A 26,531-nucleotide genomic window follows, 5' to 3' on the forward strand; every position below is an offset into this window, starting at 1 on the left:
CCATCATTATGATAGGAGAAGCAACATGATACTTTTTGATAAATAACATTGTTTGTATGGGACATAGAAAAATATCATGTTATTTGCCATGAATATATTTCATTTTTCTTTTATCTTTATTTTTGAAATGTGTCCTATATGGGCACTTTTCAGGGAAACAACAAAGAATACATTAAAAACTTTACAGGTATTTTCACCTATATCTCTAACTTTATACTCTTGATAATTTATTATATTTTGAAATTAGATATTTTATATATTTTTCTGAAGTACTATATTTGTGTTTAATGAAAGACTTTGATGTTATTTATTACCATTCCATGTGAGAATTTTCTTTAGTTTCTCTCTTCTGAGTACTTTATAACCATAAAAGGAGCTTGCAGGGGCAGCAAAAAAACCCTAAAGAATATTAGTGCTGGGCCTGGGGAGATGACTTGGTGAGCATAGCATTTGCCACACAGTGTGAGCAGTGATGGTGATGATGATGATGATGATGATGATGATGATGATAATGATGATGATGATGATGATGATGATGATATGAGAGATTATTTCATGGTTTCATGGCCAGGAAAATATGAATTACCACTAAAAGGAGCTATAGCCACATACCTATGAGTAATGGGTGTGCAGTCCTCTTCCACAGAGAGAGGGCTGAGACCTGAGTAGAATGTTTCATATTGTGCAAGGCTTGTCTGAAGTCTTCTCCTCAACACTGGTCCTCTGTGTGTGGAGTATGGACACTCTGCTCACGGGATGCATGCAGGAGTGTGTACATGTCCACACCATGCCCTACGCCTGGAACATAAGTCAGCTCTACAGCATTTAGCAGTGCATTAGGGTAACCATGCATGGGCATGATGGGTTATTGAGGTTACCTAGATCTTAGTGGTGGGAAAATAACTCTTTGAGGACAAGGAAGAATTCTCTTACTCTGCTCATTCTGCTGTATTGATGATTGGCATATGAACAGTCTCAAGTCATTTCAAAAAAATATTAAATATGACCCATGATTTAAATATGATCCCTAATTTTGATCATTGAAACCTTCAGTGGATGGATATAAGGAAGGAAAGAATGAAAATGGGAGGAAGAGGATGATGGGAATGGGGAAGAGGGGAGAGTGGTGAGGAAGGAAGGAAAAGAGGGAGGGAGAGAAGAAGAAAGGGGGAGGGGAGGCAAACGAATGGACGGCTGAACCAGAGGGCAGATGGTGAACAGGTGCAAAGGTGTGAAGGAGCAGGGGGAGACCAGAGGGAAGAGAGTGGGTGAATGCCTCCCTCTGGGATGGATCCATGCTATGTGTTTTCTCTTTCACATTTCCCTAGCCAACTTCCACCGCAAAGCGTCAGTGATCATGGTGGATGAGCTGCTGTCGGCCTACCCACACCAGCTTTCTTTCTCCGAGGCTGGCCTTCGAATTATGATCACAAGCCACTTTCCTCCCAAGACCCGGCTCTCCATGGCCAGTCGGATGTTGATCAATGAGGTATCTGGGAAAGAACAGTGGAGAAAGGGAGGGAAGCAAAGGGGATGAGATGGGAGGGGAGGGGAGGGAAGGGCAGGGGAGGGGAGAGGAGGGAAGGGAAGGGGAGGGGAAGGGAGGGAAGGAAAGGGGATGAGATGGGAGGGGAGGGGAAGGGAGAGGAGGGGATGAGATGGGAGGGAAGGAAAGGGGATGAGATGGGAGGGGAGGGGAAGGGAGAGGAGGGAATGAGATGGGAGGGAAGGGATAGGAAGGGAAGGGAAGAGAAGGGAAGGATGCTTTTTTATTTAAAAGATGCAGCACCTGGCTGAGGGTTTATCAGAGCCCTTTCTGAGCATCTTTGCCCCCTGAACCATCTGTGCCCCAGTACTCACCCTCTTCTCGCTGTATTGAGGAACACAGCCTAGCCATATCTACTCACCAGTTTGTTTGGGTTTTTTGTTTGTTTTTCATTTTTGTTTTTGAAACAGGATCTCACATAGCCCAGGCTGGCCTCAAATCTGCTATGTAGCCAACGAGTATCTTGAACTTCTGGGTGCTGGGTCTATAAGCATGTGCTTCCACTCTCAGTTTATGAGGTACTAGGGGCAGTATCCAGGATCTCATGTTTGCTAAACAAGTACTGTACCAGCTAAACTATATCCCCAGCAGGGACCTGTTTTCTTCCATTTGAATATATCTCCATCTTGCAAACTTGTATGAAGGTTGCTAAGGAAAAGTTACCATAGTTTAAAACAAGCCAGAGTCCCTGGCCTTTGCCCACTGCTGGAGCGGAAACCTCACAAACACACTAGTCTGAGCACAGAACTGCAGCTTCTTGAATATAGAAAAGGGCTTCCCACAGTCTGGAGAAGAAAGATAATGTCACAGTGCACAGATGTCAAAGAACTGCACACCTCGGATGTAGAAATTTTCCCAAAGGGAGTTTGAAGGTTCCAGTGGGTCATAAAAGGCTGATTTCCCCTCCCAAAGGGAGACTGCCTGAATCTGTTATTGCTTTGAGGAAACTCCTAACTCTTGGCTCTCTAGTCTTCTGAGTGCATATCCTCATCATCACTAGGGAAGACCTACCTGCCTGGGCTTTCCATCCCTCTGACAGATCACCTTCTATTTTCAGAGACAAAGACTGATAAACAGCAGGGCTTACGCCAATGGGGAATCTGAAGTGGCCATCAAAATCCCAGTTAAGCACACTGTGGAGAACGGAACAGGGCCCAGCAGTGCCCCAGACAGGGGTGTGAATGGGACCCGAAGGGATGACATCATTGCTGAGGCTGACAATGAGACAGAGAATGAGAACGAAGACAATGAGAACAACGAGAATGATGAGGAGGAAGAGGAGGAGGACGATGATGATGAAGGACCCTACACTCCATTCGACCTCCCTTGTAAGAGGTCCTTGATCTGGCCTTGGGAAGGGAGATATCTGGGGGTCCCTGGGTAGACAGTCTTCACTTGGCTATCTTTTTACTATTCGATTCCAAAAGAGTCTCTTGATAAGCAGAAGCATAGTTGTATGAAGTGTCTGCAGTGGACAGGGCTCTGTTGTGAAAGGCCCAAAGATGAGGGCATGTGGGCAGGGGGTTGAAGCATGAGCACTTTCAGCAAATGCATTTTGTGGATGCAACTCCCCTCTTAAGCCTCTTAGTCATGCTGCAGGACCTTTTGTTTTAAGATATAAATGCACATGACACGTGCCAATAAGACATCGTGGTACAGAGACACTTCATTGATGTTTCATCCTGGCCATACATGCCCTGCCTAAGATGGCTCTGGCAGATGCATCCCTGGTTCCTTTGTTCTCACTTCCTCCCCTTTGCCTCCATTCAGGACCCGGCATCTTTCACATCCTGCTCTCTACAGAGCAGCATGCACAGGAGACACAGACAAAGGCTAGTCCTTAGGGGCCTTAGCCCATGTGAGTGGCCAGGGACTCTCCCTGGTGTGTTAGAAGAGGAGAGACAGACATTTAAACGCTTTCAGAACCTTGACGTGTAGGACATGTCCTTGAATGTTCCAGTAACCATGTCTCTCACCCCCACCCATTAGCAGAACATGAGGACCAAACCTAAAGAATTCTGTGTCCTTGCTAGACCTTCAAGAAGTTTCTGCCTGTTTCATGAAGCCTGTACTGGTCCAATTCCCATTCACAGTCATTCGAATATTAACTAGTGAGTGCAATTCCCCTGGGCTGACTGAGCTTGCTTGAGGACTGCCTAAGCAAGTATTGTGTGATCATCCTGAAAGCCCATTTAGTGGCGGATGTGAGTCTAGAGTTCCCAGTCCTGTGCTGTCCTCAGGTGCAAGACCTTGCTGTGCTTCTCCCTGTATGCAGGGGGAGGGGCAGGTAACAAGTCAAACTCAGAGCAGAACTGTTCCTGAGTCCCTGCCCCTTCCCTAAGACAGAAGCCTTGATAGGCACTTACCAAGTCTAGTAAAGGAATACTGTCCAGATTCCTGTATGCCTGCCAAAGTTAAATCACTTCTATTTAGCAGATTAACTCAGTAGAAAAAGAAAAAAAACACAGCACCACCCCCCTCCCCATCTGTGGTTTTTCCACTCATTTGCACTTGTGGTCAACCACAGCCACTGTCCATGGTCTGAAAATATCTAAAGGAAAATTACAGAAACAGTACATAGGTTTGAAATCAAGTTCCATTCTGAAGCCTCACATCATCTTTCTATGTCCCACCTGGACCATCCCTCTGTGCAGCAATTTGTCCTGCATATGCTACTCTCCCATGCCTATTTCTCAGTAGTCAGTAAAACTATCATGTGCATATACTTTGTATTAATGTAACTGTTTATAGATGCAAGTGGAGTTTATGTGTGCATTAAATACATAGGCATTATATATACACCTATGTATAACGCATGTATCTACACACACACACACACACACACACACACACACATCCTTGAGTGAAGAAAGTCTTACTACTTACAAACAGAGATGTGTATGTAGGTAAACACATTTCCATAAAAGAACACATTGGAAGGAAATCCACAAAAATAAAACTATTTTGCTGGATGGATTTTTTTCTACTGTGTTTCTGTTTCTATGCAATCAGAACAAAAATGGATGTTTATTATAGGTCTAAAACATTGTACAGTGTCTTTTTCTCTGTGCCTGATCTAAGCACTCTTAAAAGCTTAGTCAGCAATAAAACTCCAAAGCAAGCCCTTGGAAGGGACCCTTACCACCGACTTTGCCTCCCAGCCACTGGCTGACATCTATGAAGCCACATTGGCCTCAAGTATGAGGTCCCCACAGAGAAGACGTACGCTTTCTAATTCATGCTGTGCCCTAGCCTGACACAAAATGGCTTAGAGGGCACCAACACATATGCTCTAAGTAAACATATCCCCTGGGGCTCTATTTGGAAAAGATAGTGATACAACAAAATATAGAAAATGTCCAGAAATGCTGCTGACTCAGGAGAGAAAACATCTCTCCTCCTCAGAAATAGACATTCAAGCTAGCTGCAATGTGTGCCTTCCCTCTTCACCCTTCCCCCAGGTCATTTTCAAAGCCCTTTCTGTGTCGCTTGCTTTGCTCAAGGAAGTGAATCTGTTAACTTGTGTTTAAAGCCATGTTTTAGACACTGCTCTCTGAATTTCTACCTTTAGGGTTGAAGGTACTAAGGGACAAGTATGTCAAATGTTCCTGTACAGTTTCACAACGATGGAATTGTTTTCCTGATTTCACGTCCTTCAGAGCCAAACAGCTGACAACAGTGAGGAGAGGGAGGGACTTGGCCCTTGGTGGCACCAGCTCACACTGTGTGCAGCTTTTGATAATCAATCCCATCCTCCCTGCTCTCTAGAGTCCCACGTCATGATCTCATCTTCCCTCTCATTTTTAGTTTCTGAGGAATATTAGAGATCCAAGTTGAGATCATTTCTTGTTCTTTTGGCTTGTTTCCTTATAACCCTTGATTTGGGGGGATCCATTTTAAATCACTATCTCTTCCTCTGTCTCTGTGGCTATCTCATCCCAGGTATGTAAAGCCCAAAGAGCTGGCTTTATTCTGAATCCTGCATCACTTGAAGCCCATTACAAAACAACCTGTACAGATGTCTTCTTCTTGATGAGCAATCTAGCTGGGCTCTAGAGTCTTGTTGTCCTCTTGACCTTCCCCAAGTTAAAGCTAACATGATGCATAGTGCCCAACAGGAAAAGAGAGAGCTAGCCAATAAGAAACTTAAGCCATCGGCCAAACAGTTTGTTATTAATATAAGTCTCTGTGTGTTTATTTGGGACTAAATGACTATGGGACCAGGCGGAACAGAAAACTTCGTCTACACTAATCAAAACCAACTTGAGGAGGAACAGGTTTATTTGGCTTACATGTCCCAATCAGAGTCCATCATTAAGGGAAGCCAAAGCAAGAACTCAAATAGGACAACAAGAACCTGGAGGCAGAAACTAAAGCAGAGGCCAGGAGGCAACATTTCTTACCGCTTCCCCCCCCCCATAGTCAGACTTAGCTTAGACTGCCAGCTCCCAAATAATGACATGGAGACATTTTATTTATTATAGAAGCTTGGCCCTAGCTTAGGCTTGTTCCCAACTAGCTCTTAAAACTTAAATTAACTCATTTATATTAATCTGTATTCTGCCACATGGCTCCTTACCTCTCCTCAGTACTGTATGTCCAACTTCCCCCAAGACTAGTTGGTGAATCTCCCACTTCAGACTCTTTTTCGGAGTTCCTATCTTTGTCCTGAAGTCCCACCTATCCTCTCTTGCCTAGCTATTGGCCATTCAGCTCTTTATTAAGCTAATCAAAAGGTGCCTTAGGCAGGTGAGATAAAACAGACACATCTTCACACAGTGTACAAAAAGATTATCCCAACACCCCCCCATGGCTTCCCAGCCTACTTTCTTATATACCACAGGACCCAATGCCCACAGTGTGCTGGACCCTCCCACATCAGTAATTAATCAGAAAAATGTCCCACAAGAAAAGATTTCCCTACAAGCCAATCTGAGGGGGGCATTTTTTTTCAATTGAGGTCCCTGATTCCTACATGTGTGTCAAGTTGAAAACAGACAAACCAACACAGAGATGCAACAGTCCAACTCCTAAACCAGAGGGGGCCTTCACCCCAGTGCTGTCTGATGAGGAAGTCACACTCTCCTTATAGATTGTTCTGTCTTGCCCATCTGATGGGGCAACTGGTACCAGCAACAGTAGGTACCTTTGCTATTTCATTTACAAAGAAAAAACAATTTAGATGGAGTAAGAGGTAATATGAAATAAATATTGGTTTGAAGAGATGAAATAAATTATATTAAGCTTTGTATTAATGACTGCTCACAATAATGAGGTAAAAAAATATGAGATTGTTCAATCATTTGGGAAAACTATTTTTAATTCCTTAGTAACAAGTTAAACATACCTCATGACTTGGCAGCTTCCCCCAGATCTTCAGGCAGAATGAAGCCATCTCCAGAAAACTGTACAAGGGTATCTATACGCACTGTCATTATGCTGTACAACAGGACCGGCCAGCACCCAAATGCCCAACCCCAGGAGAATGGATAAGCAAAGCCAGAATATTCCAGGAAATTAAAAGGAATAAACTAATGGCACTTCAGACAACTTCAAAACAAACATGTGGTAAACAAAGGAAAACTACTCAAAAACTAATTCCTTTGACATTGGGGTGAACAAAAGTTAATCTGTGGTTGTTGGGGTGAGGGTTGACTAGAAAGAGGCACAGAGAGCTTTCTAGAAGGTGGGAGATGTTTTGTGTCTCAGTTGACATGGATATCACACATGTGCATATGTATTTTTCCCCATAGGCTAATTAGAAGTTGAGTAGGACCATAATGGAAACCAAAGGATTTGAGTTAATATATTATTTGACAAATCTGAGGTTACAAGGAATTTGTGGCAGGATAGTCACCATAACAAGCATTTCTGGGAGTTTCTGGTATAAAAGTACTCTGGCAACACAGGATGGTAGGGGCAGGCATCACTGGCAGATCCATTATCTTGTCCTTTTACTTTTTAAGTAGGCTAGAGTTCATTTGCAAACCCTTTTTGGTTTACAATGCAACACTAGGAATGTCCATTAGGTGGTGCTGTATCAGCTGGCACTGTAATTTGGGAAGCATTAGAGGAGAACAGATACAAACTGGTGGTCTTCCCAGCTCCCCACACTAACACACCTACACACACACATTGCCCTTTTGTGAGTACCTTCCTCATGTTTTCCCACCTGGACCATTTGTTAAAGCCCCCCCAGCCCAGTATTATCTGAAGTGACTCAGTTACTAACAAGCACCAATCAGCAGGTAGGCAATACGTCTCTTTTTCTCTTTGGTTTTGTGTGTCCCACTTGGGTGGCAGTGGAAAACCATTTGGTATTTTATGAAAAGAGATATATGATAAGACTTAGTTCTGGGGAAAGCAGTGTGAAGGCTACTTTTTTGTTCGTTTCTCCCCCCAGCTGGCAAACTGGAAATCGTGAAATGGGCATTCACCTGGCCTCTGAGTTTCGTCTTGTACTTCACTGTCCCCAATTGCAACAAACCCCATTGGGAGAAATGGTTTATGGTGACATTTGCTTCTTCTACACTCTGGATTGCAGCCTTCTCCTACATGATGGTGTGGATGGTAAGTTTGTAGGGACCCTGTACATTGCTGGGTCTCTTTAGAGCAAAATGTATACTGAACCAGAAATGAATAAGAGCTGGAGTTACACCTGGTAACTCTATCAGCCAATTATTGCTACAGCAAGTTACAGAACAGCCCACACCTTAGCTCAGGGCTAAAATCTCTTAACATTCATTCTACTTGTATAGCCATAGGCTGGCTTGATTTAATTACACTGTGACTAGTTCTGCAACTCTGTTGCAGCTCCAGGACAGCTACCTTTGATTCAGGTAGCAGGCTGGGGCCCGCATCTACTCCTTAGGCTTGACTCTTCTTCTTTGGGATGGTGCGATCCTGGGAAGGGTAAAGTGGAAACACTAGGTGCCTCCTGGTATCCTCACTGAGGACCTACAGTCTTACTGTTCCTTCCTCTCCACACTCCAATGGGCAAGCCCAGCATGCATGAGTGGGAGAAGTAATTCCACAGCCACAGTGGAGGAACAGCTGCAGAGCCACAGGCAAAGGACATGTTGCATTAGCTGACTGCTCAAGGGTCCCTTCCAAGCTAAAACAATGGTCCATTGATTGGGCTGGGTTATGGGGCCGCAAAAGAGTTCTGCCCCAGAGTCATGTTCGGAAATGCGGACAGCTCATTTATCCACTCCTTCACTGGGAGCAAACCTAATCCATTAGAATTGGAGTTGGGCAGAAATTAAAAGCCATGGCAAATTATGCAAATCCAAATTAACCTCACTTGTATATTTGACAGAGTGCAATATAAATTCAGGAAAACTCAACTTAAAGCTCAAAAAAAATTCTGGAAAGGTATTTTGGAGGTACTAGCAAACTGGTAAAGCTGGCGTGAGAAAGTCACAGTTACTCCTGAACTCAACCACACTCACAGGCAAATGGAATTTTAAAACCGGAAGTACTGGGGCAGGGTTCTTCTTGCTCAATGAGACTCTCAGGAAATGTCATCTTCAGTCCAGGTTCAGGAAACAGGATTACTGCTCCTGACCTCGAGGTCTAAAGTCCACTATCCACAGAACTGACTAATCTAGATTCAGTTCCTGATAGTGAGTGACAGCTTCAGGAGAAGCCAGGGGCCTGGGCTGGGTTTCCTGACCCCACCAATTCCCCAGAACCCCAGGCTTGGCCTTCGCATCCTAACAACAGGGAAAGAGCAGTGGGCCAACTCCAGCAGAGCCAGGCCATGGTCCTGCGGGACCCAAGGCTCGGTTAGGCTGCTGCAGCTTTGTTTTACAAAGGCTCTTTAGAACAACAACATAGAAAGATGTGTTTCAGCACCCTCTTTTCCTCCCTGGAGACAGACGTCAGAAGCCTGAGGCCACCCTGTGCTCAATTCAGCACTGAATGGAAACGGGAGCTTTTACTGGTTTGGAACTGAATGGATTGAACTCACATCCCCCATCCTTTCCCCAGGGGCCTAGGGGTGCTGTGGAATGGACTCACTGCGACACACGGTTTACATTTCCTCAAGATGTTATGCAAAGTGTGAATGCCCCAGTGACTCCGAGATGACCTGAGAGTTCCAGGTGTTGCAAGCCCCATTCCTTAAGCCCACATTCTAGGCAATGCCTGGCTCTGCCACCACCTCTCTCTATTACCAGCTCCCTGCTACTCTGTGTTTCCCTCTTGTAACTTGGGGACAGCTGTGGACTCATCTGTGTCACTGAGCAATGACTTGAGTGATGGCAGCCCACCCTTTGCATCCCACCTCCATGTAGACTGAGAAGCCACCTTGTAGATGAGCCCTCTCTGTCACATACCAGCAGCATGGGACTTGGGCAGATGCCTCCCTGGGCTCAGTTTCCTCATCCGAGGAATGGGAAGAACAGAGCGGAACACTCAGACCAGATGGTTGTGAGAATTAAGAAAGTTAAAACAGAAAGTTTAGCCCAGTGCCTGAGGACTAAAAGAAAGAAAGTTTTTATGGTGAAGAAGTTGACGCTGATGATGAGTTACCAAGTGTCTTTTGTTTCTGTTGCTGTCATAAACAGCATGACCAAACACAACTTGGGGAGGAAAGCATTAATTTCACTTTCCACTTTTAGACCACAGTTCACCTTTGGGGAAAGTCAGGAGGAAACTCATAGCAGGAGCTTCAAGTCAGGAGCCATGGAAGAATGCTGCTCACTGCTTTGCTCCCATGCCCACGTCCGGCTGCTTTTCTTATTCATCCCTGGGCCAACTGCTAGGGATGGTACTGCCCACCGTGGACAGGACCCTCCTACATCAGTCATCAGTCACGAAAATGTCCCCCACATGCCAATCTGATGGAGGCGATTTCCTCAATTGAGATTCCTCTTCCCAAGTGTGTTGACAAGCAAAATTAGCTGTCACACTGACTTCACGGAAGTAGGGATGGGAAAAGATGGATAGGACCTCCTTGACAAAATCAAATGTGAAGCCAGTCCCTTTCCGGGTTTTGTCAACCCCATCACAGGTCTGCCAGCATGCTGTTTACATTCCTAGCACAGACTGGCAACCTGGATCATTCAGGGCCATCTTGAGTGCAAGTATTTTATTTCAATATTGTCTTTTCTCTTAATTCTAGTTTTTTTTCCACCATGCAAGTATCACCAAAAAGGAACAAATGATAGGTTCACCTTTCATTGGAAAGTCTGGGATCTGTTCAAGAATCATCCAAGGTCAGCAGTCAGGATCTCATTCACACCATGTTCATACCCTTCTAGATGAAATCCAAAAAAGATGCTGCCACACCACTCACCCTCAAGATAGCCCACACTGGAGGCTTTTCTGCATCTTGTTCAGAGAAAACTTGTACAGGTAGCTCAAAGTGTCACTTGGCTCACTGCCTCTTCCTGCTTCCTCCAAGGTCACCATCATCGGTTACACCTTGGGGATCCCTGATGTCATCATGGGGATCACCTTCCTGGCTGCTGGAACCAGTGTGCCCGACTGCATGGCCAGCCTTATCGTGGCCAGACAAGGTGGGATCTCCAGGGACAGTGAAGATAGGGAGGGAAGGAGGGAAGGAAGGATTCTCTACCTGGTGGGGGCTGTCCCATGTGTCAGGGAAGGGGACAGCAGACCCTTCTTAGAAGGAGGGATGGGTGATGTCAACCTCAGTGCCATGTTTCCAGATGGCTTCCTGAGATCAGAGGAGGAATAAAGAAAAGAGCAAGACAACATCTCTGTGAAAGGCACAGATGCTTGCCCAGGCATCCACAGCCCCTTTTGATCATTAATTGTAAAACACCAACCAATAAATATATCCAAAAAAAGAAAAGAAAAGCTAACCTGGTTAAATGAGGCACTGGGCTGAGTGAGGCACCTTATTCATTCAACAGCTGCGAGAGGTAGGGACAATTGTGCTTTCATTTCATAGATAAGGAAACCAAGGCTTACAGGAGGCAGACAACCCCCGTAATTAAGCTCACTCATAATATAGCACCTCCAGTAGTCAGCAATCAGTTCTCAGCACATGACAGGTGCTTCCCCATTTCAAAACATACTCGACCAGGTGAACATTAACAACAGTGACATTCTTCCCACTCTCATTTCCGTGCCTGATGGATGTTAGAAGGCATTTGTTTTAAGCAATGACAGCAACAAAATGTAGCACAGTGTCCTGTGTGTTGCTTGAGAAATTCTACTCATGGCATCATCCTTATGTTACTCGACTATTAAGCTGTGAATTCAGGGTAGGACAGGTGGGAAGCGGTGCGATGATGTTAAGTTGGCAAGCCTGTGGAACCATGTTTATGCTGTGGGGTTTATTTCTTCTGGGAGGGTAGCTCAGAAGTTCCAGTGTTCTTGGAACCAAATATGGATTTTTTTGACCAATTACACTGTCATCATACCTGAAGTGAACTTAGGAGTCAGCAGAATGGGGGTTCTCTGTAGTATAATCTGTTATTTTTCATACCTCTGATGAGCTAACAGAGATCCAAGTACATGTTCTACTACTGCCAGGCTGCCAGACCAAAGACTTAGGAGAGTCCCATGTGGGGGCTTCCTACACTGAAATCCCCTTCCTCTAATGGTCTCTTGTCCTTGCAGGGATGGGGGATATGGCCGTGTCCAATTCCATCGGGAGCAATGTGTTTGACATCTTGATTGGGCTTGGTCTTCCCTGGGCTCTACAGACTCTGGCTGTGGATTACGGATCCTACGTGAGTGCATTCTTCCCTATCTTCTTCAGTTCAGACTAGACAGATGTTGTCCGTAGCCTTGTCCACTGCACTGTTGTCTCCTAGTAAGGGGGTACGAAAATATTAATGTTGTGAGGGAAGTAAATTATTCTTGTACGGATCTTCTAAAGTCACACGTGTGGAGACAAGCAAGACTCTAAAGCAGAGGTCGGCAAGATTTCTGCCTCAAACAGGGCAAAAGTACGGGGTGGTGTTGAGGGGATAGATGGTCTCTGACACAGCCACTAACTCTGCTGATGTAGCAGAAAAGCAGCCACCGAACTTTATAGAAACTGAAATTTGACTGCTCAAAACTTTCATTCTGTCATATATTGTGCTTATTTCTTTTCTGACATCTGAAAAGGTGAAGTCATCCTAATTCATGGGCTACGAAAAACCAGTCAGTGGACCAGCGTTGACTGCAACCTCTCACTAGTTATCTGTTTGCATGTAAAAAGAGATGGTAGAGACAGGCCTCTCGCTAGTTATCTGATTGCATGTAAAAAAGTAAGTAAGATTGCTGTCCGTGAGCTCCTATGATTGGCCCACATCAACCATATTCACAAGTGCTTGATACATAAGACAAAATACTGGCAGATGCCAGTAGGATACATAAGGACCAAACAGAAGGCATACTTGTTTTGAGTATTTATTTGTCTCTGCATTCCTGAAGGATAATCTTTTAAGTTAGATGATCCGTCAGGAGTGCTGACAAGAGCCCATCACAGATTATACTCCCAGCTAAGATTTAGTGCAGCAAAGGATATGGAGAAAGGGGCAACAGGGAAATGAAGTATATCCATGGACCCGTGAGGTCTGGTGCAGGCTTCCAGTTCCATCCCGACCAGGCTGCACAGGCCTGCTTTCTCTCTGTCTAACAGGGAAATCCAGGAACATGCGTGAGTTGGCTTGTGCAAGAGAATTCTCTGGAATCTGAAGCACTGGTGGAGAGCTAATCAGGGAGGCACATTTCCATTCTAAGAACAGCTATGATAAGTGACTCTCGGCACCCACGTGTACTTCATCAAGCTTGCCTATCCTGTCTCTTTATTGCTCAGGGACAAAACACCAGCAACCAGCAACATCCCAAGAGCAAGGATTGGCAGAGCCTCCTGTGGGGCCTGCTGTGTTAAGCCCTGCTGAGCAGAAGTCAAGTTACTGTTTTGTTTGTTAGAGTAGTATCCCTAGGTACTATTAATATACTGCAGACAAACCGAATCCTCACTGAGTAACCCAGCAATGGCTAATTTCCTACTGAACTGTGTGCAGATATTCCCACTCTGACAGCACCTACGAATACTTCCAAAAGGAAACCCTGGGAGTGCAGTGTGGCTTTGAGACCTTCTCTACTGTAGGCAAAACAAGGGCACAGGATACAGTGCACAGATGTAACTAATGTCAGGTCTGTCCCCATCTCTTTGTTCAGATAAATCTCATTTGCCCACCAATTTGCAAGAAGGGTCTTGCTCATTTGTTTAGCCGTGTGCAGAGGAAGGATAGAAGCTAATGGCCACCCACTGGAACAGGTTCCTGCACAGGGCCCAGCCCCAGCCCTAACCCCACTTACCATCATTCTCATTCTTAAGCTGGGAGCTGAGAACAATAGTATTAAGTGTATCTAAGCTCAGTCATTAAGGCTGGCCTGTCACTTCCTTAAAATGCAAGGTTTGCCGATGCTAAGGACATCTCCTGGGGTTTGTCTACCCCTGGCCTGCCTGAACCTTTACTTACTTACACACGTGTTCTTCGCAGGACAAACACTGCATGTGATTTTTAGATCACAGCAGACCTTTTCGCAGTACTGGCGATTCTGTGTAGCCACACTGGCTGATGCACTAGCCCCTGGCCATACGTGACATGTGGGCACTGGGTGTGGGGCTGGTGCATATGAAGAAGGAATTCTTTGGTTGTATTCCACTTTAATTACTTTAAGTTTATACAGCTACATGGTGGGGTTTAGGGCTGCCCATGGGACACTGGAGCTCCAGGAGATGAAATTTAAATTACCCACAGTGTAGTGCAGAGAAGACCTTTGTTAGCATTTTGGCTTATTTTCTCCTTCTAGTTTGTTTTAGACAGCAGAGATTCACTATTCAGATATTTCATATGTTACCCTTTTTTTACTTATTAAATGAAACACCTTTTGCTTGAAATATCATTAGAAACTTCATTTTTCTAAGGTGGCCTAGTATTGTAGCTTCTGGGTTTCCCAGAAGGTACTTGGCCATGCTGGTGTTCAGGGACACACACATGGCTTTGAGTGTGTTTAATGAAGCCTGGAACACCTTTGTACTTCAGTCTGTGAGATTTAAAGATCTATAAATATTACGCATAAATCTGATGGTTCAGAATAATGATATGGTTTTAATAATATTTCAAATTAAATTGCTTTAGTTATAATAATTAGATAATTAACCTTTATTTTTGCAGTTCTAGAGCATGAACCCAGGGCCTTGTACATCCTAGGTAAGGGCTCTACACTGGGCTGTATCTCCAATTCCTGGCTTCTTTAGTTAGTGTCTCACTGTGTAACCCAAGCTGACTTTGAACCCAAAAATCATCCTGCCTAGGCCTCTTAAATTCCTGGATCACAGCCTACTTACCCCTCATATTTTAATTTGTCGAATGTCATGCCTGAGGTTTGATGAAAGCTTCATGCTAATTGTAAACACTAGCCACAGGAGCTTCATGAGGGTAAATACTGTCTTTCACAAATCCAGCTTCCTCAAATCATAGCAGGGGCAGCAGACACATACTTGAGCAATGAAACAAAACAAAACAAAACCTGATTATAGCAGAGCCTACCTCTGGAACTTCGTAATTTTCATTGGTGTTCATTCACCAAACCCCTTCATGAACAGATGGACCACCTCAGGTCTGGGTAAGGCCCAAAGGCCTGAGCAGCTCATCTTTCTAACTGACACTTAAATAAACACTGACCCAACTTTTTTTTGGGGGGGAGGGGGCCAAAAACTATGTAACCCTGCCTGACCTAGAACTTGATATGTAGACCAGGTTGACCTCAAATTCATAGAAATACATTTGTCTCTACCTCAGGAGTGCTAGGATTAAAGACATACACCGTTGCTCCCTGTCTAATGTTTTTTTTTTTTTAAGAATGATGCATGGGAATGGGATCTCTGCTCCCATCATTCAGTCTTTTCTCATCACTAAACAAAATCTCTGACCTCAAACTGACTCATTATACTCTAAACATAAGTGCCTCTGTTGACAAGACTTGACTTCCCTAGAAAAACCTTAGTGTCTCCTCATGGTTGGTTTTCCTTGGCAAGAAAAGCAAGAAAGACACCAGCTAAGCACCAGCTACCGGGGATCAACATCAGGACTTTCACAACTCTCCCACTTCATTCCAGTTTCTTTCATACTCTCTCTCCTCCCTCTTATCAAAGTTATGAAGAAGTTTAAGAAAAGTGACCTTTATCTGAATTCCAAATGCTTCTAGTCTCCTCTGTTGAGATCTAGAAGACTGGCCTGAAAACCAGGCAACCACAAGGAGAAATTGTGCTCTAAATAACTCTTAAACATCTATTCCAGATACTAAATTTTTATCCCACCAACAGACTTGATGAGACAGACAGGAGCAGGCGACAGAACCCTTTCAGTGTTAGATCCATTGTATTGGTCGGCTTTCGTACTATAATGAAATAATGGAGACAACTAACTTAGAGGGAGAAAAGACTTTTTTGGTTCACAGTCCTCCTCAAGGACATGCCTTCAGTGGCCTAAGGACCATTATGGGTTCCCATTAGCACCATCCCATTAGCACACAAACCTTTGGAGAAAACTACCTTTCTTCAAACCATAGCATCCTCTATGTTTGTTGCAGGTTTGTTTATGTTTACATTTTTAATTTTAATTAAAAGTTATTTTCATACAATGCATTTTGATTGTGTTTTCCTCCCCCTCAACTCCTCCCAGATACCCACCCAACTTCATATCCCCCCCTCTCTCTTTCCCAAAACAAAAACCCAATAAGAAAAAAAAATCCAAATATGTTTTGTTTTGTTCTGTTTTACTGAGATAATAGGATATGGTCATAGAAGATAATTTCTAAAACAGTTATAGTTCATCCCAAGAATAAAATAAACAAGGTCCTTCTACCAACCTTGAAGTCTTCCTTGACCAAACATGGACATCAGGCCTGAAATTGAAAGCCAGTCAGGCAGGCCTTCTACCACAGATAACCTCTACTCATTGTCCACCTGTCCTCTGCTGTAACATTCCCCCAATCGTGTAGAGAAAGGAAAATGAAACATTCCCACAGTTATGAAACATACCTTTTCCAAGTCTAAATACCTAGTCACATGGTCACATCATAAAAACAAACTTTGAGGCTCAAACTCAGGTTTTCCATCTGAGGATGACATAATTTGGGTCACTTTGGCCATTCTGCTGAACTACACAACCGTTACTGGGCCTGTGGTGAAAATCTCTTCATTCTTAACATAGAGGAGAAAGCACAGCCACGCCAGTATTCTCTGTGAACACAAGCTGACACAAGGGAAAGTTTGGTTGGGCAGATGGTAGAAGAAGGTGCATTGGGTTACATTGTATCTAAACACAGCAGTCTCAGTGGTCTGTATTACACAAATACAGACATCCAAGGGTCTTTCTACAGACCTCTGTTTTGAAAGAAACTCAGCATTGTTTACAAGCCCCAGGCAAACCAAGATTTCATTTTGCATATGGAGGGAGGCTGGGGTCTGAAAGTGTAGTTTATATAGGTGTGTTGTCACTTCTTGTTAAAAATGAGACTTCGCTTTGAACTTTAAAAGTTCCAAAGAAGTGTGACAAGCTTATTTTGCAATACTATTGACAACATAAGAACCATTTAGAAGCTGTGGTTGAACAGTTTTTGATGTATTCTGGAAACTGTCTTCTGCAGCAGTAATAGTATCCATTATTAGGAAGCCTTCATCTGGAATCAGGAGGAGAAGGGGAATGGGCCAGAGATAAGGTCAGGAAAGCCCTGAGATGAATCAGTAGAGTAGCCATCACCAAGCCAGCCTTGGTTTGTAGGTCCAAGCTTAGTATGTTACTTTAAAATTTATTTCCCTCAAATAATTTGCTTTTGCTTTAATAGGACTTCTAATGAGAGGAGAATTCTTATGAAAAAAATGCCTAAGAATTCCCACAGGCAGAATACTCTTGCCAATGTGGATGTCCTGCCTAACCAGCTTCATCCCACACATGATCTCTTCCCATCTTTTTGTAAAGCACCGGCCATGGACCATCTCTGCTGGAGTCTCAGTTTAGCATCTCACACACCACTTCAGCCCCTGTTTTCATTTACACATGGCAGGAAGTTTTCCTTGTTTAAATACAGAACCGTTTTATCTCCTTAGTTGGATTGGCACCCAGCCCCTTTATGTGGGATAGCTCCCAAGAGCTTTGCCACATTCTGGCAGTGTGACGTTATTTGTGTTCATGGTGTTGACCCTGAGTTTCTAAGGAAAAGTTACATCTCCGTTCCTAGATCTGGAACAAGCGTCAAGGTTAGGCTCTGTCTCAGATGAAATACTTTCATTGCCAGCAGCTGAGCACCTTGAGAAGGCTAGACTTCAGTTATGTAGCAAACACAGGTGACATACTTGTAATGAACTCTGGGAAGTGATGCTTGACCAAAATAATGGTACAGCATTTGACCCTACTAAGCTGGGTCTTTTGTGTTGCCTAGAAGCCTGGGATTCACAGAAGAGAAGGGACATCCATTCTTTCTTCCTCCAGGAGCTTCTGTTCTTTCACTCTGAGGGTCATCCTGCAGGCATCAGCTTAGATGTCAGGGGTGATCTCCCAAGCCTGAATCGAGTATCACTGCCGTGCTCCTCAGCATCCAGATGTGCAAGTGTTGGGTGTCTAGAGAAAGAGGGAACATACCAGGAAAAGGAGACCACTAATGCAGAGACACTGAGGAAGGTCATGCTCAAGAAGAAAAGGAAGTCCAGAGTGTGGGAGTGTAGGACGCCATGAACAGGAGCTACACCAGTGACCTCAGCTTTGTCTCACACTAAGTGAAATGCAGCTCTGATCCTATTCTGCAGATCAGAAAGCCAAGACCCAGGGAGGTTCTGCCCCACAACCAGAAAGGCATCTTTGCAAGTGAACATAGTGCCACAGCAGAGGGCAGATGGGGGTGGAAATCTAGGCTGGATTAACCCCTAAGTTTGAATCTTTTCAGAAAGACAGAGAAGGATGTACGTGTTAAAAATAAGGTGGCTTCACATACGTCATATAAAGAGAGAAGGAACTAGAATGGGTGAGCACTGCTGACTCTACATCCACGTCTCAGTGTTCCACAGACTCTGTGGGGGCTACAGTATTCACTGTCTCCCTTGGCTAAGTGAGTGATAATTCTATAGTAGGTCTGTCTCAGGTTTGGAATGTTCTGGGTCCTTGCATGAGGAAAATACCTCTTTCAATTACTTGTTTTTCCTAGCTCTCATGGGGTTCCTTGAGTGGTCAGTACCCCAAGCCCATCTGTTCCTGGGGCATCACTACATGGCTTTGTGCTGAGGTGCAGGACTCATTTGGAAGATGGCACGGACTCAGGGAAGGACAAACTTAGGACTTACTTGCTGCAAGCATTTGGCCTGCCTTCCTCTGCACCCTGAGTTGTTCCTGAGAGAGGCTTCATTTCAGAAAGGACTCTCAAGGGCCTCCTTTCATTTAGCATGACAGTAACCCAAACATCTTTCCACATCTCTGACATCAGAAGCGAGCAGCCTGTGTGTGTTTAATGACCTCTCCTGACCTCTGGAGAGACCTGTCAACAATTCTGAAGCAATTTTTCCATCGTGTCCAGATGGGATTTCCAAGTCATAATTATGGAACAATTACCATCCAGGCATTTGCTCTGTCTGACGTTAGGTTCTCAGTGAAGAATGAATGTACTTTTACAGATTTTGACATTTCCAGACTCTATGGCTTGCTCAGAGGCCAGCTAGTTACCTAAGTGCCTAGAATAAATAACCCTAATAGTCAAAGTTGGGGAAATGAGTGTTTCTTGTACCATTATGGTGATGTACAGCCATGTGGTGAGATTTAGCAGAACCAAGGAAGTCAGCAATCAGCCTCCAGAAAGTCAGGGCAGAACTCACATTTCTGAGTTAGCATTTAGAAACGTACAGTATACCTTACAAGCAACGGTAGAAGGAAGAAGGTCTGTACTTTTTTTCCATGCAAGAGCTGAGCTTACTCCAGAATCCACAGAGGTAAACAGACCTTAAAGCTTTCTTTCTTGCAGCAAGAACTAACTGAACACCTACTGTGCATTGGGGTACTATGATAAGCAAACCAGACATCCCTGTGCTTCTGGAATGACAGCCTATGGGAGGGGCCAACAAGTAAATCCACACAAAGCATGTGGTGCTTGCCCTTCACAATTGTGCAGGATGCCAGGCAGTGTGATGCAGGGGTCAGACAACCAGAAGCACTGGTAAGAAAGCAGCGTTCGTTCTGAATCCAAGGGTTCTCTGAGCAAGCATTTTGAGAGGACTTTTCTAAGCAGATTTTTTAAAATCTTGTAAAAACCTAGGATGTGAGAAGGCTTGACACACTGGTAGACACCACACCACCCAGGGTAGCTCCTATGATTGTGGTAAAGGGAGGGGTAGAGTTGAAGGAGAATGGCAGGAATGAAATGTGTCAAAGAACATTGTAAACCATAGTAACAGAAAGAATGATGGGTATTGGAGAGGTAAAGGTGTGGTCATGTTGTCCTTCAGAAAGAAGATTGTGCTGGGGGATGAGGGGATGCAGGCCTCTGGTCCCAGAATTCAGGGGGCAGAAACAGGCAGATCTCTGTGAGTTCAATCAGCCTGGTCTACATAGTATATTCCCACTCAGTCAGAGTTACACAGTGAGACTAAAAAAAAAAAGAGAGAGAAGAGTATGAGAACTACACAGAGAAGAGGGTGGAACCAGACAAAACTGGTGGCAGCAAGACCGATAGGAAGCATTCACATGAAAGACAAAATAGCATGATGTTATCTGTGTAACAAAAGGCCCTGAAAGGTAGTAGCATAAATTCTCCAATATCTGTTCCTCACCCATGCATCTATGTGTTGAAAGTGTTTGGCTGGTCTGGCCTTGACTCCAAACTCCAAAGGACTCTGTTCCAAGTGTCTCTTACCCTTATTATAAGAAGCAGAAACACAAGAAGTCATACCCAACTCTGCAAACACATCTCAAAGATTTGTTTCTACCAGGTTAGGTCTACTTGTGTTCTGTTGGCTAAAGCATGTTACCAGCCAGACCCTGAATCAGAAAGGTAGGGAAGTACTTCTGTCCACTGGCAGGCTATAGGAGTAGAGATCTGTAACCTAATAGAGGGGAGAAGTAAACAACAGTTCACTCAGTTGTAGCATTAAGCTAGAGAATAGCAGATATTAAGCAAAAGACACAGAAACATTGCACACCGGCCCTTGAGTGAACATGACCTGGGAGAGCCGAGAGCATTGTCATTCAGTGCTGTGCTGGCCATTGTAAACAGCTGGGTTTTACCATAAGCACTGTTGAGGACTTTAATAAGGTACCTCACTTTAAACTTGAGGTTTATTTGATATTGCTTGAAAATATACTGGATGAAGTCAAGAGCAGAAGGTAGAAGGCAGGTCAGGGAGCCGAAGTTGAGATGGTTGGAGTATAAATGTCCCGGGCTAAGTTGGGTTTTTAAAGGAAGAAGTGGATAATTAAGTTTTCTAACAGCTGCATGGTGAAGATAAGAGGAAAACAATCAAAGGTTGCTTATTTGTGATGCCCTTTGTAGGGGAAGAAAGACAAGATGAGGGACTCATTTAAAAGAAATACAGAGTTCCCACTTAAAGTGGGTCAAGTTTGGTGGGTTTCAATGTCATCCTGTGGAAATGTCAAGCAGACAGTGGCCTAGTGTACGTGGGAAGTTCCACAGAGAGGCCTCTGTGGCTAAGAATACTTGCAAGTCAACAGCAGTAAAATGCCTTTTAGAGACTAAAACTAAAAAATGAAATAAATGTAGATAGAGAAGAAAGCCAGAGCTATGTCCTAGTAATGCAGAAAAATAAACCATGGGGAAAAAGAGGGTGAGGTCATCCAGAAAGGAGGGAAACTGTAAGAAAGGAGTCTGGAGAGCCAGAAGAATGCCTTGGGCCTTTCCCAAGTTCCCGAAGGCAGCTGTCATCCAGCCATCATCTTCTCGAGAAGTCTTGGGGCTGACATCTCTGACGTGTCTTCCCTTTATGTCCAGCGGAGGGCAGGAGCTGCATCTCCTTCGGAACAGAGGGCTTCAGTGAGATGGATCAGCAGTCCAATCAGTTCTTCGTGTCTTCCTGCCATTCTTGCCTACCTTCCTCAACAAGTATTCCTAATCTAATTCCCAATGCCTGGGACCTGCTGTTTTTGCTAGAACCAGCCTCCCCTTTATTAAAGCCCCTAACCCAACCCCTAGGGTTACCTCAGTACTGGAACTGCTTCATATTGAGAGAAGCAACTGCTTGCAGCTCTTCAACTCACTTGTAGGAATGTCCTGTTGGCAGTCTGAAATTGAGTGAATTCCCACCATAGAACTCAACAAAATGAGAAAGCCCATATAGGGACAGCCTACATTTTCACATGACCTGAACAGACGACTAGGAGATAATGTAGTAGCTTTTTAATGGATTTACAACACGTGTAACAGACCTCCTGGGAGCTATAGTAACATCACACATCCCCATACATTTGGTTCTTGGATTCCAGACTTTGTGTTAGAAAACTTCATTGCTGTTTGGGACAAGAAATGGTGTTTAATGATCCTGCTGTAGAAAGGCTGACATGGAAAGCTTTTGGGTCTCGATATTCATTAGTTTAAGTGTCTCAGAAGTGATGCAGTCCTGAGACCAGATTCAGATGAGTTGATTCAGGCCAGGAAACTCCACTATGGGAGCAGAAAAGCAGACAGGATGAGGAGGAAGCCAATGGCAGCTGTAGTAACAGTCCACTTATCATACAAACAACTAGAGCTACATCCCCCACAGAGAGGCACTGTGTGAGACTCACCTTGGGAAACCTAAACAAATGTCTACTCTAGAAATGGCAGCAATGATGGCCAAAGTAACAGTTACACTAGAGTGTAACTTGGTGAACTACTGAGTCTCAGGTTGCAGACAGGAATGTTGGTAATGGGTTACTTAAAGGAGCATGGAAGACTCAAGAACAATGGCATCACTGGAAGCCCACTGCTAACCCACAAAAAGTGATAGTCCTGGAGCTCTCCAAATATGCAGGCGGTTGGAAATTTCAAAGGGTCTCCTCTCCCAGGCAATCCTTATGCTTATGTAATATTGGGGAGAGCGGGCTTGGGAGCCTTCTGTGTTTAGCTCTCCCAGATTCTAAGTATTGTTTACTTCCTGAGTCTCATAAGTGCTCTCTTCCCTCCAAAACAGAATGTTTCATTATTGATAGACAGCAAGGAATCTCTGAGAAACTGAACAGCCTTGTCTCTGAATGACCCATCTGAGAGGCAGGCAAGTTGAGTCACCATGGAGAGTAGCTGTCTGGCAGTTCAGCAGTTCAGGGAGACATCTGCAGATTCAGAGGAGCACTGGATGTGGTAAGGTAGCTGGTACCCGCCTAGACATCCAGAGTGGAGTGTATGATCAGCACAGTGGTTTGAATGTGCTCCCCAAATGCTTATCATTAGCAGTGTAGTCCTCAAAACCATGTGTTAATGGTGTTTGGAAGCAGGGCATTATAAAGGCAATGAATGGGGCTGGCTAACATCATGAAGATGGTGGCATTTGTAGCTTTGTTTTGTTTTGTTTTGTTTTGGTTTTGGTTTTTTTGGGGGGTGGTTTATGAGACAGGGTTTCTCTGTATTGTTTTGGAGGCTGTTTGTTTGTCTAGCCTGGCCTCGAACTCAGCATTTGTAGCTTTGTAAGAAAAGGAAGGAGATTAGAGAAATTTCTCAGCTGTTAAGAGCACTGGCTACTCTTCAAGAGGACCCTTGTTAGATTTCCAGCACCTACAATGGTGGCTCACAACCTTCTGTAACTCTAATCCAAGGGGATCTGAAACCCTCTTCTGGCCTCAGTGGGCACTGCATGACGAGGTGCACAGACATACATGTGGGTAAAACATCCAAACACGTGAAAAAAAAATTAAAGAGAAGGGAAAGAAGGAAGACTTGAACAGCATGATTGTTCTACCCCACCATCTGATAACCTACACACAGAGCCAGGGACAAGTACACACACATACACACACACACACACACACACACACACACACACACGCGCGCGCGCGCGCGCGCTGCCACAGCAAAGATACCCTCTTACCAGATGCCAAGCAAATTCTGGTGCCATGATTTTAGACTTCCCAGCCTCCAGAATGGTTGAGGCAAATAAACGTCTACTCATTAAAAGCAAACAGGTCTCAGATGTCTTGTTACAGCATTGGAAAATGGACTAAAATGCCAACTCTGTCTGCTATTGTGGCTTCTGTGGTTCTCGCCATTTATTCAGGACTTAGAAAAAACAATAGGAAAGAAAAGCCCAGTAGTGACTTCTGAGGACTCACAGGTGAAGGGAAGAGCCTGGCCTTTCCCTTTGGTGGAACAGGTGGAGGGAAGTCTAGACTTTAGAATCTAAGGCCCAAGTCCAAATACAGACTTCACCTTTCACCAGGTTTATAAGCTAAGTGTCTCATCTTCAAATAAAAATAAAAGTCCCCACCTATCTCACGGAGAAAGCCCTAGAGTGAATGAAGGACACTGTGTTGAGTGTGCTTTGGGCATGTAAAAATGCCTACTGTCCTTAACTTGTTTCTTTTCTGAGCTTGTTCCACTTTTTCACCCCAGTAAATTATTCAAGGAAAGATACTCTGACCCAGTGATATCGCTCAGTATACAGCCAGGGTTACTAACATCCACCTGGAAGCTACACCAAACAAGTGTTACAACTGCCCAATAAAAAAAAACCTAAGCCCTGGGGAGACTGAGGCAGGACTATAGGACTTGGAGTCCAGCCTGAGCTGCAGAGTGAAAGTCTGTCTCAGAAAGCAAGAAAGGAATGGGGGTGGGGATGACACTATGTAACATGTGTTCCCAATACTAATGATCAGAAATGAAATGAGAAAACAAAGACTTGGTTATTTTTCCTGAGAGAATCCATGGATTAGGTAGAGACAACCATCAGGATGTCTTAGTTGCTTGAGTAGGGGTTGGGGGATGGGGAATGGAATGGTTTTTAGCCTGGGGTTCTTGGATCCCTGAATGCAGTGAGGCTCCAGGAACTGTTTTGTGTGTGACATAAATACATGAAACTTGGTATGAATGAGTCTCTATGTGCATCCAACTAAAAAAAAAAAAAGTCCATGTGTTGTGGGCTGCGCTCCTGTTGACTTTGGAAGCAGCCAGACTTCTGTTTCCTCCCTCACAACTTGCCAAAAAAGGAATTGGAAAAGGAAAATGGATGTTTCTGGAAGCAAGAAATGAAAACAGCACTAAACTTCGGGACTGAATGATCTGAAATGGGCCTCACACGATCTCAGGTCACCTTTGTCCTGAGAACACTGCATTTGAGCTTGCCGTGCCTGGCTTCTGTGAGGCAGGGGCTGGGGGAATAACTGAACTCAGCTCTGTGTAGAGCTGAAGCCCAAAGGCTTTGTTCAAAGCTCATGCAGATATGACGAAAGTCTGATATTCAAGTCTGGTATACAGACCCCTCCCCCACCCAGAGACTAGTTCTGCTGTCCTCAGAGACATTCACCTACATTACCTGGGTGATGAAAGTGAGATAAATGATAGATAGGCAGATAGGTGGGTAGCAGGTAGACAGACAGACAGATACGGGTTTCTATTTACACATATGAACATGTGTTGGTTTGATGTAGTGGTGAGTTTCATAAGCACATTTCACTCAGGGATGTCATAAAGTGTGAACGTACTTCCTCTACTAAACTCCTTTTTCCTCCTTGCCACTCCTGCTACTTGTCTTCTGTTTCTCAGACAGTCCTAACTCTATTTTCATGTCATATGTAAAGTTTTTGCATATATAATTTATCATTTCTATTTACATATACAATTCATACATTATATACATTAAATATAGGATCTGCATGTAAGAGAAAACATGGAGACTACATGAAAACATGCATTTGTCAAAGCTCATCTGGTAGTACGTACACTTAAGATCAAAGTTCCCCATTACTCATCTGTCATATGTTGGCATAGGTGGGGGAGAGGTGAGCTCCTACCACCACCACCCATCAATGCCTGAGGCAGGTGGGAGAACTGGCCTGAGGTCAGAAGGGTGGGAGAGCTGGCCCTGCCTGTCACCAGCTGCAACATTCAGGAGCAGGTCCTGCACCTCACATGGGCAGCACAATAGAGCCAATCCCATTGGCGGAGGTGTGGGTGAACCAGCCCTGAAACTGTGAGCATGGGAGAGCTGTCACCATTACTCACCTGTCATGTGGTGGCATAGGTCGGGGAGAGGCATCTCTGATCAATGCCTGAGGCAGATGGGAGAGCTGTCCCTGAGGTCATAAGAGCAGGAGAGCTGTCCCTGCCCCTCATCAGCTGCAGCACTGGGGAGAGTGGCCTCTATGCCATGTCTGGGCAACACAGTAGAGCTGGCCCTGGCGGTGTAGGTGTGGGAGAGCTGATCCTGAGGACATGAAATCAAGAGAACTGACCTTGCTCATTGCTGCAAGGGGTGAACTTGCCAAGGCCATGGAGGAGAGCCCACCCTGTTGGTGAGGACAAGGGAAAGCTGACCAACCCTGCAAGTATCCACCCCATCTATGATCTGCTGGAGCACATGAAGGGACTGGTCTTGCAGACCCAAAGCTTCAGGATCTCCACAACACAGGGCAACAGCAGATAACCAAGAGGAGTTCCAGTGGTGACCCAGAATCAATAGTATAGCAAAAACCAGAGACCTCAAACCGGACCAATGAAGCTTTGCAATGAACACTTGCAAGGAAAGATATGGGTAAAAGGGTGTACTGTGTGACTCACTGTGTCACACTGCAGCTTCATGACAAAACTGATTTCTTTCCTTTTTCTTTTTTTTCTTAAATTTTATTGTATTTTTGGAGGGAGGTAGTTGCAAGGGCAGAGTGTGGATATTAAGGGACGGGGAAATGAATGAGATGAGATGCGTGATGAACACACAAAGAATAAATCAAAGGAACGAGGAAGAAAGTAGTGCTGTGTTGTAATCTTGAGGACTGGAATTCAGGTCCCAGCAAGTATGGAACAAGTCACTGGTCTGCTGATG

The 26,531-nt window shown here is 44.5% G+C and overlaps 1 protein-coding gene across 2 annotated transcripts in view; it reads left to right on the forward strand.

The window, feature by feature from the left end:
• Positions 1–26,531, forward strand: part of Slc24a3 (solute carrier family 24 member 3) — a 490,244-nt gene that overhangs the window by 451,990 nt on the left and 11,723 nt on the right. For both annotated transcript variants that reach the window (XM_040746432.1, XM_040746431.1), the window contains 5 exons: positions 1,329–1,489; positions 2,604–2,874; positions 7,950–8,116; positions 10,956–11,070; positions 12,143–12,255. In XM_040746432.1, coding sequence (XP_040602366.1) covers positions 1,329–1,489; positions 2,604–2,874; positions 7,950–8,116; positions 10,956–11,070; positions 12,143–12,255 — 827 coding nt within the window. The remainder of the gene's footprint in view (positions 1–1,328; positions 1,490–2,603; positions 2,875–7,949; positions 8,117–10,955; positions 11,071–12,142; positions 12,256–26,531) is intronic.

Source organism: Mesocricetus auratus, unplaced genomic scaffold (genome assembly GCF_017639785.1).
Source record: "Mesocricetus auratus isolate SY011 unplaced genomic scaffold, BCM_Maur_2.0 Super-Scaffold_100004, whole genome shotgun sequence".
Lineage (NCBI taxonomy): Eukaryota > Metazoa > Chordata > Mammalia > Rodentia > Cricetidae > Mesocricetus > Mesocricetus auratus.